The 16,136-nt window shown below is 39.8% G+C and overlaps 2 protein-coding genes across 2 annotated transcripts in view; both read left to right on the top strand.

Annotated features, from left to right (window-relative positions):
* The first annotated feature begins 2,307 nt into the window (after positions 1-2,307).
* On the top strand, positions 2,308-3,695 carry LOC140928762 (uncharacterized). The gene is made up of 2 exons (XM_073378549.1): positions 2,308-2,386; positions 2,539-3,695. Exons 1-2 carry the CDS (start codon positions 2,308-2,310, stop codon positions 3,693-3,695), a joined length of 1,236 nt encoding a protein of 411 aa, XP_073234650.1.
* A 12,011-nt stretch (positions 3,696-15,706) lies between these two features.
* Positions 15,707-16,136, top strand: part of LOC140928752 (uncharacterized) — a 1,143-nt gene continuing 713 nt past the window's right edge. The window contains exon 1 of the mRNA XM_073378539.1: positions 15,707-16,005. Within this exon, the coding sequence (XP_073234640.1) occupies positions 15,707-16,005 (299 nt within the window). The remainder of the gene's footprint in view (positions 16,006-16,136) is intronic.

The following is a 16,136-nucleotide window of genomic DNA, read 5'->3' as shown; positions in this document are numbered from 1 at the left end:
TTGGAAGACTTGTAAAACTGTGACCTAGGAAACACTCCCGTCGGTGGTGTTAGAAGTTCACAATGATTCAAAATTTTGCGCACAATTTACGGTACCCTCGCTCCAATGCTGTAACAGAAGGCTTTGTGTATGTCACGCATACATATCTCTTAATACCTTCTATTGGAAAAAAAACATGTCTGTTCTGTTGTTTCATTTCGTTGTGTTAATCAAAACAACCAAAATACATGTTTGCTCAAGTTATCTTTTTTTTCTGATGGTTTTTTCTGAAAAGATGTTTCATTTCGTTGTTTTAATCAGAAAACAACCAAAAATACATGTTTCCTCAAGTTATCTTTTTTTCCGATCGTTTTTCTCAAAAAATGATGACACGTCACAGCTTTGAATTCTTTACTCTAAACTTACCTTCACGCAAAACTCTACGAATGAAATAAATTAGCTAGTAACATGTTTGCTGTTGGGAAAGCGGCAATTAAGAATATTTCTGTCTACATTTTTACTGCCCATTCCAAATTGTTAGGCCACCTACCTGAGACCACAACTTGTAAATTTTTCTTTAGATTGAAGATTGGGAAGGGAATTTATCACTCCTTGGGTTACAATAGGGTAAACCGTCGTAATAGTTACACTATCCAGTTTGAAGAACTAGATGATAACAGAATAAGAGTTCAAAAAAATTGAAGTTATAAAGGAATTTTTACAATATCAAACTCCTTGTAGAGATAGCATTGGGTGCCACAACAAATGTGGCCGTCCCATTTATGATGTGGCAATTGTACAGACACTGGAAGAAACAAATACTCAGGTTATTCTTGACCGTCTCACAGGTAGGACGGCTGGCCACATAACTATTTGCAAAAGGGCTGGAAGTAAAGAATGTGTGTGTGAGAGATGAATTAGTAAAAAGGAGAATCTTTTTACAGCGATATTAAAAGCTACAGAAATTTTAAGTCAATAACTTACAATGGTTTTGTTCTTGTAAAATATTTGTGGTCAAACCAAAGTGAGTTCAAGAGGTATTTTAGGTATTCTGGTGTTCTTCCAACATTAACTTTCTTAAGTATATACTTAAGCAGTGTTTTTTTGCGTGCTTTGATTGGCTACTCAACATCGGGATATCCAGTTCAATTCACTGATTCACCTCCAGCTCCTTTAAGGGTGCGTTTGATTGGGAAACCCAGATTTAAATTTTGAAAATCTAAATCCGGATTTCCCAATCGAACGCGAAATCACCTCCGAGAAATCCGTCCTCAGGGTGGATTTCAATAAAGAAATCCAAATCCGGATTTCCTTGTTTTTTTTTTTTACCGTTCGATTAGGAAATCCAAAAAAAAAATTGCAAAACTCTTCTCGTGAACAGTGGTCTTCTTTTTGCTAAGTATGCTTGCGCGTGCAAGACCGCTGTTCTTAAGGACAGTTTGTCAAATCCTTTTTCGGATTTCCCAATCGAACGGTAAAAATGAAAATCCCAAAACAGATATCTCAGCGTTGAAATCCGTTTTTGGATTTTGCGTTTGATGGTAAATCCAAAACCCGGATTTTAAAATCTAAATCCAGATTTCCCAATCGAACGCACCCTAAGTGAGCGACGAGAAACTTGGTGTTAGTAAACCCTAGATAGGGAAACATTCTAAATGATCTAATTCTCAATCAATTTAAGTAATGTTCCACACAAGAACTACTAGGCCAAAAACAGCAGGAGTATGCAAAATACACGGTTGGAATAAAAGGTGACAACTATATGTTAAATGAGAATCAGTCCTTATGATTGGCTATCTGAATTTCTGAGTGCCTTTCTGTTACGGAAGCCAAGCCCTATAAGCCTGCCGAGTTGCATTACACTATGAAATGGGGAAGTATCATTTCTGACACATTTTTGTTTCAAGATGGAGCGCGTAAAGAAACTTGACTCTCGAAACATAGCTACATGCATGGTTCTTGTTTTATTTCTTACGTCAACAATGCATCGCATTTCGGCGTAATAGAAACAAATAGACTTCTTAAAACATTGTTTAGTTCTTCTGGTATACCTTAGGCAGTCTACAACAAAATTCCAGTCACCAATCACAAAAATAGGAACAAAAACCAAGCAAAAGGAAAAAAAAAGCCAAAACAACAGATTTTCTTCACACACGTCTTCGGCAAACATATTCATTGCATTTGTGGCATCGTAGTCATCCTCTGTTTCTATCTCCAATGTTCCGTTGGAAACTAAGTCAAATGTTCTAGTTAGGAAAAGCAATAGCTCACTTGCACGATGACGTCACACGCGCAAAGAGTTCTGGTAGTTGTAGTCATTGATCCAAGATGGCGTCTGGAGCCAAGAAGTCAGGAGGATTCACTTGCAGCGTCCCAGGCTGTTTTAACAACGATAAACGCAACAGGGGTATTTCTTTTTATAAATTTCCTAAAGACAAGAAACTGAAAAAAATATGGCTTCAACAAATTTCAAGAAAAGACTTTAAACCGACAAATGGTCATCGAGTTTGTAGTCAACACTTCGAAGGTGGTAAGAAGACTTGAACAACGTTCCAACAGTATTTCCACTCTCAAAAACACACCAAAAGGTGAATACGGAACCTCGAAGAACGCTCATCCGTGTCAACACATCAGCGAGGACGGCTAATACGATCCCCTCTGACAGATCCAGCGAGGCAGTAAATATTGAAGGTGGGAAAGAGTTAACTGATCCTGATGCTCCACTTGCTGCTGAACTCATACAAATGGAGGAGAAACTTGAAAAGTTACAAAGTGAAATGAAAGTGTTATCTATCAAAAATGAAGGTTTGCAGAATGAAATAGAAAGCTTGAAATTTGGATTCCATCGATTTATTGGTTCAGATGATGATATGAATTATTATACAGGAATGAGTTCTCACCACTTTCTCGCTCTTTTTGCATTTCTGAATGCTGGAGACATTTGTTCACGCTTAAGGTATTGGGGCTCAAACAACTCGAGCATACAATTTCCTGAATTGGAGAAAAAAGGCCAGAAACGCTCATTAGAACCAAAAGATGAACTTTTTTTAACTCTGGCTCGCCTCAGGGTGAATATTCCCGAAAAAGTTCTGGCTGATAATTACAAGATTAGTGTGGCAGAGGTATCTAGAATATTTGTCACCTGGTTGGACTTGATTTACTCCAGATTAGTACAGCTACCAACATGGGCTTCAAAGAACACCGTCCAAAAGACAATGCCAGAATGTTTCCGTGAAAAATACCCATTAACTACAGTAATCATTGACTGTACTGAGATTTTTATTGAAAAACCATCGTGCTTCAGAGCTCAGTCAGGAACATATTCTTCTTACAAAAGCCATAATACTGCAAAAGGTCTAATAGGCATCGCTCCACATGGAGCTGTTACCTTTGTTTCCGAACTGTATGGGGGACACTGTAGCGACAAGGCAATTGTGGAGGACTGTGGTATACTACAACTTTTGGAGGAAGGTGACTCAGTTATGGCAGATAAAAATTTTGAGATCCAGGACTTGCTAGCAAAAAAGAAAGTGTACTTGAACATCCCACCATTTATGCGGTGCAAAGATCAATTGAACCCAGAGGAAGAGGATGAAACCCGTGATGTAGCTTCAGTAAGAATCCATGTGGAAAGGGCGATTGAGCGTGTAAAAAATTACAACATTTTGACACAGATCATTCCTAACTCTATGGCAGAGGACTTAAACAAAATTTAGAAAGTGTGTGCTTTATTAACAAACTTGAAAGGATGCCTTGTTACATAACTTCAAATTATGTATGCCTCACTGTGGACCTGTTTTGTGCACTAAGAGTACATGTAAACCAATCGGTTGCAAGAAAAGTAAACTATCAGTCATAAGTTTTGTTTGTTGTTGGAGGGAGAAGGGGTGTTTTTTGGTAATTGTACCCAGGCCCTCTTCCTCCACACCAACATGCTCCATCCCTAACTGAATTTGTGCTTATTTGTATGAAAAGATATTAGGATACAAGGGAATACCCCTTTTCACACGTGTTGTCAAAAGCTCTGGGATCATAGCAAACAAATAAAAGTCGACAAGTTTGCCTTTTAAGGCTACCCAAAAGGTTGGGTCAAAGTATATACACTCGACATGGATGTCCTCTACTGCTGAAGTATAGGTATAAACTGCAAAGTCACACCATTGCATTCTTCTTATTGCCATCCCTCCTTGCACTTGTGAATAGTAGGGATGTTTCTTCTTCAATCTGAGGCCAGAATCAGTTAATTCTAAACAAAAGTTCTTTGTTTTAGTTGCAAGGGTAACTAATAATCTGGTGTTGTTTTCACGATCGACCTTCTCTGGAAATAACTTGTATTTCATTTCTAGGTTTCCGACTGGATAGCCTGTGTTGTTGGGGTCATGCACTTCACCATCAACACTTGCTGCCAAAAATGCATCGTCCTGGTCAATAACAACACCCTTCTCTTCTACGCACAGCCGCAAGTGGCCATGGTTGAGCTGATATTCAACATATTTGTCCTTAATCACTGGTTCAAGTCTCAGTCCTTCAGCACACTGGAATGGTGTGGTTGTCCTTGCTCTGTACTGAAACAGATCTCTCACAAGGCGATCTGGTGCAGTTGTTGACCTGCGATTGTTGATTTCACCAAACTTTGATGCTGTGATTCTTCCAGTCCTATATTTAAACCATTCTGGGTTGGATGATTGTCCCCTTGTTCTCTCCTCAACATCAATAGCCTCTGAATTGTTAATTTTAATTTGGCTAAGAAAATTTTGGCACTCTTCCCTGAACATAGGATTTGTTAAGTCAAATTCATCAGAGACGACTTGACCTTTAAAAGGTATTTCCACAAAACAAGTATTTCCATTTTTTACAGTTTGTGATGCTTCACTAGTAGTTTCTGCTGTAGGTTCTTCCTGGCAATCTGCTTCAAGTTGTATTTCTTGGTTACCCTGTGGGTTGCCCTCTGGGGTTATCAAAACAGAATGTGAAATGAGAATGTGTGAATCATTTGAGAAATTGCTGTCAAAGGGTTCACATTCATTCCCATCAATCAAGTCAAGTTTCTGCTTCTTACAAGGTGAAAGGTGTTCCACTTCTGTTGGGGTGCTTGTCTTAATTTCGAGGTAGGTTTTTTGCTTCTCTTTCAAATAGTCGTGATCCATAGCAACCAAGCATTTGGTGAACTTATGTTCAAGATCTTCTACAATAACAGGTTCGTAATCATTTCCCTCAAGTACATCTACTAACATTGGTTTTGATTTGTCAGAATTTGCTTTTAAGTCACAACAAAATGAATAAATCTGGTCACTCGTCACTTTCAAGGCATAAGAAGGACAAGCAGTGTATGCCAGTTTTTCTCGTTTTCTTTGTATTCTCTTGCCCGTTTTGTTATCTTTGTCTGCATCATAATCATGATGGATCATGAGAATGTCGCTGAAACGAACGGGTGCATTCTTGGGGGGTTTGTGTTCGTGGTTTGTGCCACTCCTGAGGTTTCTCTGTACACGTCTTGTTGGGTAGAATCTCCTGAAACCCACTCTCAACAAAGTCAAGAATTGTGTAAAGCACAGCCCCTACATGCTTGCAATAGCCATTTGCCCCAGCTTTACAATTACAATAAGCTCCATCGACTTCAGCTGTGTTCTTTTTAAGTCTAACTTTCGTTCTGTAAGTCTTATTTCTAGTCATAGAGGCTTTCACCTTGGTTTCAAAAAAGCAAAATTCACTATGACTGCTGGGATTATACTTGACATCTTGGACATGGCTAGCTTTAAAAAGGGCATATCCCTCCCTTTTGCATTTAAAAGCTCCTCGCCCTTTTTGTCCTTCTTTTGATGCGCCAGATAGATAAGAGAAAATAAAACAATGCTGAAACTCCGGCAAATTCGCCAAACTTGATGACCAGCCCTCCTTTGGCCACTCAACACGGCAATTTGCTGGCTGCTGCTTTCCACTTGTGTTTCGGTTTTCTTTCTCGGCTCGTAGCCTTTGGTAATGAATTCCACCATCGGGATCGATAACCTTTTTATCCAGCCCTGAGTTAATGTAATCCTTTACACTGTTAAAAAAATAGAGCTTTTAGTTAAGCAAGGAAGAAAAATCTCACTTCTTGCTGGCAATTATCGCGCCTACCATTCCAGGAGTTGCACACGGTTTCCGCCAACTGAACCTCCTCTGCATTTTAACCAACGTCTTAGTTCTTCATTCTTCAGATTTTCTGGCTTTCTTTTCTGTAGAGAGGCCCCTGGGATATCTTCTTCTGTCAAAATTACACGACAGGGTCCTAAATATTTCGCTATGTCAACACTATTATTATCTTTGAGCGCCATTGTTATTTAAAACATCACGCGAATTTGACTACAACTACCAGAATTCTTTGCGCGCGTGACGTCATTGTGCAAGTGAGCTATTCCTCCTGACTTATCTTCAATCCATAATTTGCAAGAGGAAAGACATGCAACTGCAAGAACTGTGAATTGAGGGTTTCCTGAGATATCCACGTGTCTTAGCAGGTTCAAATCTTGCTCGATTTGGAAGATGCAACTTTGGTCCAAGCCAGGACTGGTAGAAATATTCAGACTATCCAAATTCGCTGCAACCCATATTATTTGCTGAAAATGATGATTTGAGATCGCTGTGGAAGGCAAATTTTATCATTATCAAAGTAGTAAACATCATCAGTGGGACAAAACGATACAAACTTGCAAAAATGCAACTTCGCTCTTTGACAATGTCCCTGAAATGTTGATAGCCTGGGTCATCTTTTTAGCTTGCTTCCTTATTACACTGTTGACTTCTTTGTTTTTGCAGTCCTTGTATTCCTTTACGATAAAATGCAACACCTTGTCATGAACAGTCAAATCTCCTTTACTATTTGGTAAAATTCCGAAGTTGCTGGACCATTTTTTGGAGAGACGGAGGTCATCAAGGAGGTCATGCAATGCAGATTCATCACCATGTACATATAGATTCAACAGATCATGAATTCTTTCGTTAACTTTAGGCAAGTAAGAATGCTTAAAGATGCTCTTTGATAAAAGAAATGAACAACTAGAAACCGATAAAAGATTACAGATGGATACGGCAAGAAGATGCAAAACTACAGTGTGGACGATCACTGAAAATGTCACATTCAAGATAGTGTGGTCAAGTCCGGAACACATGCGCAAGGTAGTACCAATTCCCCATTTCCCAAGGCAGCGAAACTCGGTATACACAGCTAATAGGACTATGGGACTCAAAATATCCAAAAAATATGAGAAAAAGCTATTTTCTGGGTAATTTTTCCCATTTTTGGGGTATTTGACCAATCAATATGCCCCATTTTGTTTGGGTTAACAATTCAACATTTAGTGCCCTACGATGCTGCATGCATTTGCTCTCCCTTGACATTACTTAATCAATCTTGAGCTAATTAAAACAAATAGATTGGTACAGGTTCGGATTACTCTTGTTAGGTGGTTCCCATGGTAACCATAAATACAGATGGAAACTCCAAACTTACAAATGGTGATGCTTTGCAACAAATAGACAAATGCTTAATCGGCCTTAGCTTTGATGCCAGTTGCTATAATAGCTGGGTTTTCTGGTTACCAAAGCAATGTTTCATTTTACAAGAAAAGGTCAATTTGTTACATAGAGTACACCAAAATACACTTTGTGGCCAAAATGAAGGAAATCCGTTGAATTTTCTTAATTTTAGAGCGTCTCCAGGACAGTAGCCCTTGCTTATGTCAAAGACAAACGTAGACCAATGGTTTAATGACAAGGCACCCAAGCCACTATCTTGTTTATCTTTTGTGTTTATAATTTCTTTGAAATATCGTTTTGTAAATAACAGTATCATAACAATGGCACTGGCTGTTCCAATGTTCATGGAGCTAAGGTAAAATCATTTACTCAGTTCGCACTTGTTTTGGTGCAGCAAATTCAATTCTGCCCAAACAAATTTAATCTCGACCTGCTCAGCCACTGTTGGTGCATTGCTTTGTCCTTGAGAGATTTTTTTGGAACTTTCCTCTTCCTTGCTACACATTTTTCTGGATAAGAGTGCAAGCTAAATCTCCCAGATTGATAGGCAGTGTCATCTCCTTTTGACCTCTTCTAAGCCCATAGACTTTCCCTTTGTTTGTGGTACTTGCTTGACATCTTTTGAGAGATACTTTTCATCCTTCACCTATCTTTTGCCTGAGAACCTTTGTTGTGTTGATTTTCAAGAGTGAATTGGCATAATTCCATAGTGACAGCTATACTAGCAGTCGCAGCATAAAAATAATGCTGCAACAGTCTCGTGAGCCGCAATATGAACCCTTCTTGCCCTGCAAAATTGTCCTCAAGTACATGTCTTGAAAATAACCTCCGTTGTTGGTTTTGTGTCTTTTGGTAAGGACACTACTTCAAAGTTGTATGTTTTAGCTTGGTAGAAAACCATGCGGGTGTAGCGTTATTGAGGGGCGAAACAGGTGAGAATAGATCAACACAACAGCTTTAATCGAGCAAGAACAATCACATCAAGCACATGGTAAAACTAGCCCAGCCGCTATGGCTGATGGAAACTAAATGATAACATCACATTTCCCCTGAGAGTCTTATCTCCTGACCACTTTGTGTGGTCCTCCAAGGGGTAGTAGGTGACAGGTAGTAGTAGTAGTAGTAAAGACTTTATTTTATGAGGGTTAGCACGAAATAGCCGGGGCTAATAAACTTGTGGCCCTCTAAATAATAAATAAATAAATAAATAATAAAAATAACAAATGAGTATACTAAGCTATAAAAAATACAAGGTAAAAACCAAAGAATACAGATACTATAGAATCTACTAAATTAGTTAAAAGATAAAATATAGTATTGTAATCATCTCACAAGGGCTGCTGGTCTTAACCTTGGAAGAGGCTTGATCAGGAACTGCATTGTCTTCCTGGTTTCCTGCTTCAGATGTTTCAGGTAGGGGCTTCAGGTGGCAGCTATTTCTCCTCAGCTCACCCGCCATTTGGGGTCTCTCCAGCGTAACGCCGTGGGGCGCCAGCTTTGTTCAGAACTGTCCCTTCAACTCTCTGGTCTGGTAACCAAACTCGCTCTCAAGGGGAGAGTTCTGACAGGTTCTTTGCAAGGTGACGCTTGTCAAAATTCTTCTTTTGTCTGGCTTTCAGGAAAGGGTCTCTCTCTCTCAACTGCACCCTAATAGTGCCAACTAGGGTTCAGCTGTGCTGGAACAGTAGGGACTCGAGTGCAAATTTCTCTTGCCATTAACAATTCTGCTGGGCTGCGTCCACTTTCAAGGTGTGTAGCATGGTATGCACGTGATCTTTAGCTTTCTTAAGCAGGTATTTCACAGTTTATAATGCGTGTTCCATTTTGCCATTCGCTTGTGGATACCTCAGGCTGGTCGCTGGTGGGATTTCTCGGGCCAACCATTAGAACAAGAGGCGATTAGTTGTTTAGTGACTTCATGTTGCTGTTGCTGGGAGCTCTTCAAGTCGATCTTTAGTAGCAGGTAAGTGCTTTATTACTGAGTCAACATACCGTGTGGCAATAAATTTTTGCAGTTTGTGTGCATTTTTTTTCATGATCCTCCAAAAAAAAAAACCAGCAAAAGATAAAATAGTAACCGTAAAAATTGTTCCTGCAAAAATTTTACTCCAGTGCAGATACACAAAATTTGCCAGACAAAACTAATAAAAATGGTTTCAGCTGGGAATCCCTTAGTATCTCTTTTCAAGAGACGATGTTTGTTGTGATGGCACTAAGAGCCTGTGATCAGTTTCTATGTGGAATTTGAGTCCATTCAGATAGTCTGTAAAACGTTCACTCTCCCAGTTTATGCACAAAGCTTCCTTTTCTATTAAGCATAACGCTGTTCTGTGGGGCTTGTTGCTCGTGAGGCGTATGCAACAGAGCACGACCCGTCATTATCTTGCTTCTGTATGCTTCTAGGCCATAGGATGTGTCACTTCAAAGGGTTGTTGGCCGATCTGCATCTTAGTGAGCTAAAGTGCTTCAGGGCTGAGAAAGTCTGCTGTTGGCGTCACCCCATGACCAGTGGCCTTTTGAACTCAGGAGGTCTCTCAGTGGCTTAGAAAGCTTGGCTTTTTGCGGCAGACTGATCTTTGGGGGTTTCCATTACTGCTTCTGCTTTCTTGTGGTCAACACGTACTCCCTTAGAATCCATGATGCTGGCTAGGTACTCCACTGAAGATTTGAAGAACTCGCACGTCTCTTCATTCGAGTTAGGTTAGCCTCTTGTAGCTTGTGAGGAGTTTCTTCCAGGTGCTTATCAAGTTCTTCAGTCATTTTGTCAAAGACTAGAAGATTATCATCAATCTGACAAAGGGCACCATCAGTTCCTTCCAGAACTTGTGAGATCCACTTTTGAAATTGTTTGGGGGCAGAACTTATCACGATGGGTAGGCAGTTGAAGCAGAACCTCCCAAATGGAGTGATGAAAGTAGTAAGTTTTGCTGACTCGGGTGATAGACCAGTTTGCCAGAATCCTGAGTTTGCATCAAGCTTACTAAAATTGGTCATCGTTTCTTGCAGAAGTGAAACCGCTACTGGGAAGATCAAGTCATTCTCCAGTGGAGGGAAAAACTCATGGGCATGGGCGCTGATGAAGCAGCTGTAAATCTTGGAAAAAGGTGGAGTCTAGCATTGTTACGACAACACTCATTGCACCTTGTGGACTTCCACTGCTATCCTAATTGACTCGAACCAGCAGTTATTGAAGCACAAAAAAGTTGCTATCAAGTAGAAGTCGTGTATGATATTCTCGAACTAAAATGGAAAGCATCACTACTACAGCCCCCAAAACACAAGAGACCTGCAAGCTGTTGCCAGGGAAATTGGAGTAAATGTGTTAAAACCCACTCAGTTAACTGGAGCCAGGTGGCTTCCCCATATTAGCTCTGCCCTGAACATCTTGACCAAACCAGTCAGTGATGGTTCTGGTCAATATGCCACTGTGTTATGTCATGGACCATCTCAGTGCTATCTCAAAGAACAGTGACATCAAGGCATGAGTGAAATTTATCAGCTAGAGGATGAGAAGTATTCCTTTTGCGGCATTATGCCATTTTCTTGCTGATGTGTTTGGAATCATTCCCTAGTTGAGCCTTAAGATGCAGAGGAATGCTACTTTCCGCAAAAACGCCATTAATAGTCTCCAAAATACCTTAATTTACAGTTAGAAAAAAAACAATTGATAGTCAAGCTCATTCCTCGGGGATGTTGGCACCATGTGTCGATCAAACATAATGATATGAAATATTTGACTCTTTCATTTCCCAGATACTCTGATTTTTTTTATAGTGCTTATTAATAAGTTGTAGTGTCGCGAAAATGTTGTAAGATGCACGTATTTACTTTCTAAGCGACATGATTATAAACAACAAAAATTAAGTTTTAGATTTTGCCCATTATGGTAATAACAGTTTAATTCAGTTACTTAGAAAATTAACTTGAGCGTGAGCTACTGCTTTATGCCCTACCAATCAATTTACAGGCTTGCCATACTTGCCATACTCGGCATTAAAAAGTCTTGTTTTCCTTGCCAGTTATGCCCGTTTCACCGTCAGTCATGATACTTATGTAGTTCTTTTGATTGAGTTCACTCGCCAGTCGCTCAATTATCGCTTTGCTATTTTGGCAACAAAGTCATTGCAGGTTTTATTGTTTGCGTATGTCATGTTGATATCAAGGCCATTTTTGTTTTTTTCTGCAGACTTTCTTTCTTGAATGTGCAGCCCCCTGAAACAAATTCTGTTTTGCCATATCCTGTCGGCAGAAATGCCAAAACATCCTTGTTATTGAGACCTTCAACCTCGTACTGCTTTTCCTTCAACTGTAGTTCACTGAGACCTAACAGTTTTGAGGCAAAAATCATAGCGCCTTGAAATTTTTTTGCCTTTTCTTGGTCAGGCATTGATGCTTTCTTTCCTTGGGACTGTGCAGAACCATCAGAAGTCTGCAAATCACCTACTCCAAATCAGAGTCGGCAAGATTATGTCCCAATCCCTGAGTCTGACCAGAAGACTTGCTGTCTCTGGGGATGGAAATTAAAAGTATTAAAAAGACATGGGCCACTGTTCTATTCCTTTATTGACTTCTCTCCATTCACAAGAATCTATAGGAATTGGGTTTTTAAGAAATATTACTATTTGGTGTAGTGTCCAGAAAATTTCACTTTTTGAGATTACAAATTGTCCAACAAGAATGTTATATTTCATATCAGTTATAAGGCGCAGCATTTTTTCAAAGAAATTTGGCTTGATCAACCTCGATCTGTTCCAAAATGGGGGTGCGTCTTATAGCCAAGTATTTTCATGAAACAAAATGCAAGAATGTCCTATTTTACTGTAAACTGGTATAAAACAAAAAATGGAAAAAATACAAAGCTTAGAGTATTGGTTATTGACTTTACTCAACATGGTAGTTCTGAAAAGAACCGGGTTAGTTCTGGAAAGAGCCGTTTTATCTTCTCTGCTGCTGGTACGTTTTATTGTTCTTCTCCCTCGCTATCGGTCTCAAATTCATTGTCGACAACCTCCATTGTCCTCTTCATTCTCTTCATCCCAAACTGGGTCATCTCCTGAGCCATCCAGTGTGTTAGCGATTCCACAGGACTTGAACGGTTTCTGAATTAAATCTGTAGGGATCTCTTTCCAAACGCAATTGCTCTCTTTTTTTCCGAACAGGGTGTACGTGAACGGGCAATTTACCATCTATGTTTCATAGAGAATTCGGAGCTTGGCTTTGAAAGGCTTGTTAATGCACTTGTCGAGGGGCTGCAAAACTGGCGTCAGGCCACCGGGAATAACAACAACGTCAACATTTCGTCTTGCAAAGAGGTCCTTGACAGTGTCGGTTAAATGGCCACGAAAAGAATCCCATACCGAAAGTGCTCACTGGTGTGGTGTGAATCGAAGATTCTTCCCAACCCAGTCTTTTGTTCCTACAAAAGAAAAAGAAAGAAACAACTTTTACTAGGCCTACGGCAGAAACTAGTTAGAATGTACTTGTTATCTGATGATCGATATCGAAAGTGTAAGTTAAGGCGCACATGCTTTGGAAACATGATATGAATGATGTCACAAATCTGACAATCCCCACGCTGAACAACTGTTCAATCGAAAGATTTACGGAGAATAAACAAGAAAAGAAAAATACCTTCTTCATCCATCCATCCTTTCTTGTGTACTGAGACCTGCATTCTGTTTGGATTTGCAGCTGACGAACGCGTTTGAAAATGACTTTTGGCGGTAGTTTTTCTCCGTTGGCATTAACTGCTAGGACTAGAAGTTGTCATTGAGAAGGGAAGTGCTGCCGTTAGTTGCGATGCGAACAGGACGAAGACAGCTTGTAGAACAGTTGAACATATGAATTCTTTTTTATTAAAGTCAATAACTTAGACTTGTTGGCATTATAAAACACTCAGAGCGTAATATAAAAAATAAACTGATCACGATGACAAATATGCTTACATTCATTTAACTCGCTAAGGTTTCAATAACATTTTGTAATTCATTTTAATAATTCATGAAATTCTAAAACAACAGCAGTGCTGATATATAGGCTGTTTCTTCACTGAATAATCATCAGGCACAGGATGAGATGATTTGCGGACAAATAACGTAAAGGCCAAAACAACTTGTTTATCCACAGGTCAGGTAGATGTACAGCACATGCAAATGAAAAAATGTTCCGTACAATACTGTCTTCTTGAACTTTTCTTACCGTTTAGGCCGTTTAAAAAGACAGCAAACATCCGATAAACTACGATTTCTGCACGGATCTTACATGAGAGCCAAACAAAATGGCGGGTTGCTCCTAAGAGAAAAATAGGGGCGGCAGTTAAAGACTTGCTTAAGCAAACCGCTGACTGCACAGCGCTGCAGTCACAGATTGATTGAACATCGAACCATGGAACCATTGAATGAAAAATCTCAAATCGCTCAAGAATATGGTATGCTGCCAGCTGATGCCCGGCAGCAATGACTGTGAAATTCTGCTTGTCCCACCACACAACAAAATCGGCACTGTTCGGTTGCCTGTGAATTTGAGGGTTCTTGTGGCTGGCAGTTCAAACTGCATGGGAGTTTCGTCCATGTTTAAGATGTGGCTTAACTCGTAGTTATGACGTCACCGGGCCCTCAGCACAAACCGATCGAATTTGACAACGCTTATCTTCCATGTCTGCTGGAAGACGCTGTGCCAAAGTTGTTTTTGCTCTCATTGAAACAGCTTGGAAACGTTTCCAATTGTTGTACCATCCAACAGATGCCTTGAACTCTGAAGTGGCGCTGAGTTCCTTTGCCTTTAATCATCATCATCATGCTATTAACTGAAAGTCCTGCAAAAAATAAAACAGTACGGAGTTAAAGGACAAGCTATTTACGTGCACGTGTTTCGTGTTAACAGTGATCATGTGGACTGTTAATCAATTAGGGCAAATTGAAAACAAAATATTTTTTATATCGTACCTTGACTTCTTTGATCGCTAACCAGTCTGCTAAGTGTTGATCTAGATTTCCATCTTTTGGTCTGTACTGACCCATGGATACACGTTTGGCAGTCATCTTTAGCTTGCCAGTAAACAGCACATGCTGTTGGTTTTGCCATTTGCGTACCATTGACTCGGATATTCTATACTCGCGTGCAATTTTCTGATTGTTGTTAACTGCTTCAGCCTCTGCTACTATTTTCAATTTAAAGTTGAGATCGTGGGAATGGCGACGAGTACTGGGCATGATTTTTCTTGGAACTTAGGAAAGCTTTCTAACACTGTGAATGAAGTTTTACAACTAGGAGTTTGACTAGGTGAGACACGCTTATAAAGCTTAAAACCGATCAATTAGTATTCATAAGTTTAGAAAGTAACACTGTTTCCTAAGAAGGAAGACTTCATTCATCAATATTTATTTTAACGGTGTGATTTTTTTTGCTTTGTTTTCTGTAAATGTGTAACTTTTTTCACTTTGTTGAAAAAAGGTGACATGAATGTAATTAGGAACTTTGAAAACGCTGTTGTTTTGTAAGTGAAGATGGCAGAAAAGCGCAAAGTTGGGGTCGCGTCTTATAACCAAGTATTTATGTGAAATTTTCATTTTGTTAACTTAAAAGGATCAAGTTAAAAAATTCAGTGTGCATCTGATAACCAAGTGCGCCTTATAAGTGGAAGAATACGGTATGTTTAAAATCACGTTTGCGCCATCACCAGAAACATATAACCCTAAAGCGTCTAACTTCCCCTTGTCTGTTTAGATCCTATCGTGGGTGCCAGAGACTTTTCATAACTTTTCATTTGACCTGCGTGAAAAGCCTCTGGACCAGAGCGCCATCCCTTTGATAGCGCCGAGCCAATTACAACCCCACTTATACCAAAACATCCAGAATCTGGATGTTTTACTATTTGCTTCCTTGGAGATGTCGACTGTTTTAAACGCTCTGATTGGATGATATTCATAATAGGCGCGTGATCGCGACGTGGGTGGTTTGAAGGTGACAAAGAAACATCACGTATGTTTTCGTTTTTACTTTGGAAAAATTTAAGAATGGGTAATGTCTGTTTATTAAATGAAATGGCTCTACGAACGGAAAATTTGGATAAGGCAATAGCCGAAGTCATCGGAACATTCGATGGTGTGTTGGAAATAAGTGCGGAACAAAGAGAGGGTATTGCAAATTATGTATTGGCGGTCTTGCCGACCAGCCATGGAAAATTGCTGCTGTTCGAGTTACTACCTGGCATATGGCGTGTGCTCAATACGATGGAATGTACGTCTTACCCAAAAAAGCTATTATTTTAGTTATCTGTCTGTTGAACGTGGTTATTGAGTCGCACATGAGGGAGTTGCGGCAGAGAAGCATTTCTTGTACATGTCATGATGCCGAACAAGATGGCGCTTACAACGGTGATTACTCAATCATTTTTGTCAACCCTGAGGCCCTTATTCTTAAGGAGAAGTGGAGGACAATGATTCAGACGCCTGTGTATCAGACCAACCTGTTTGGAATTGTCGCAGATGAGGCTCATGTTATTCCAAAATGGTGAGTTTTATGTGTATCGTTACTCAGTCATTTCAATACTGCTGCACTGTTATGGACCGTTAAGAGCAGTTGACAGCCGTACGTTCTGCACAAACCGTCACTATTACTCACGGTCCGTATGCTGAGCACAT

This window comes from Porites lutea, chromosome 1 (assembly GCF_958299795.1).
Source record: "Porites lutea chromosome 1, jaPorLute2.1, whole genome shotgun sequence".
NCBI classification, from domain to species: Eukaryota; Metazoa; Cnidaria; class Anthozoa; order Scleractinia; family Poritidae; genus Porites; species Porites lutea.
The sequence above is the reverse complement of the archived record's forward strand: the minus strand, read 5'-3'. Positions and strand labels throughout refer to the sequence as shown.

Bases quoted from the DNA above. Each gene is read 5' to 3' on its own strand.
- LOC140928762 (XM_073378549.1), top strand. From the start codon at position 2,308: ATGGCGTCTGGAGCCAAGAAGTCAGGAGGATTCACTTGCAGCGTCCCA. The intron at 2,387-2,538 runs GTATTTCTTTTT...ACGTTCCAACAG, and splicing joins CAACGATAAACGCAACAGGG to TATTTCCACTCTCAAAAACA.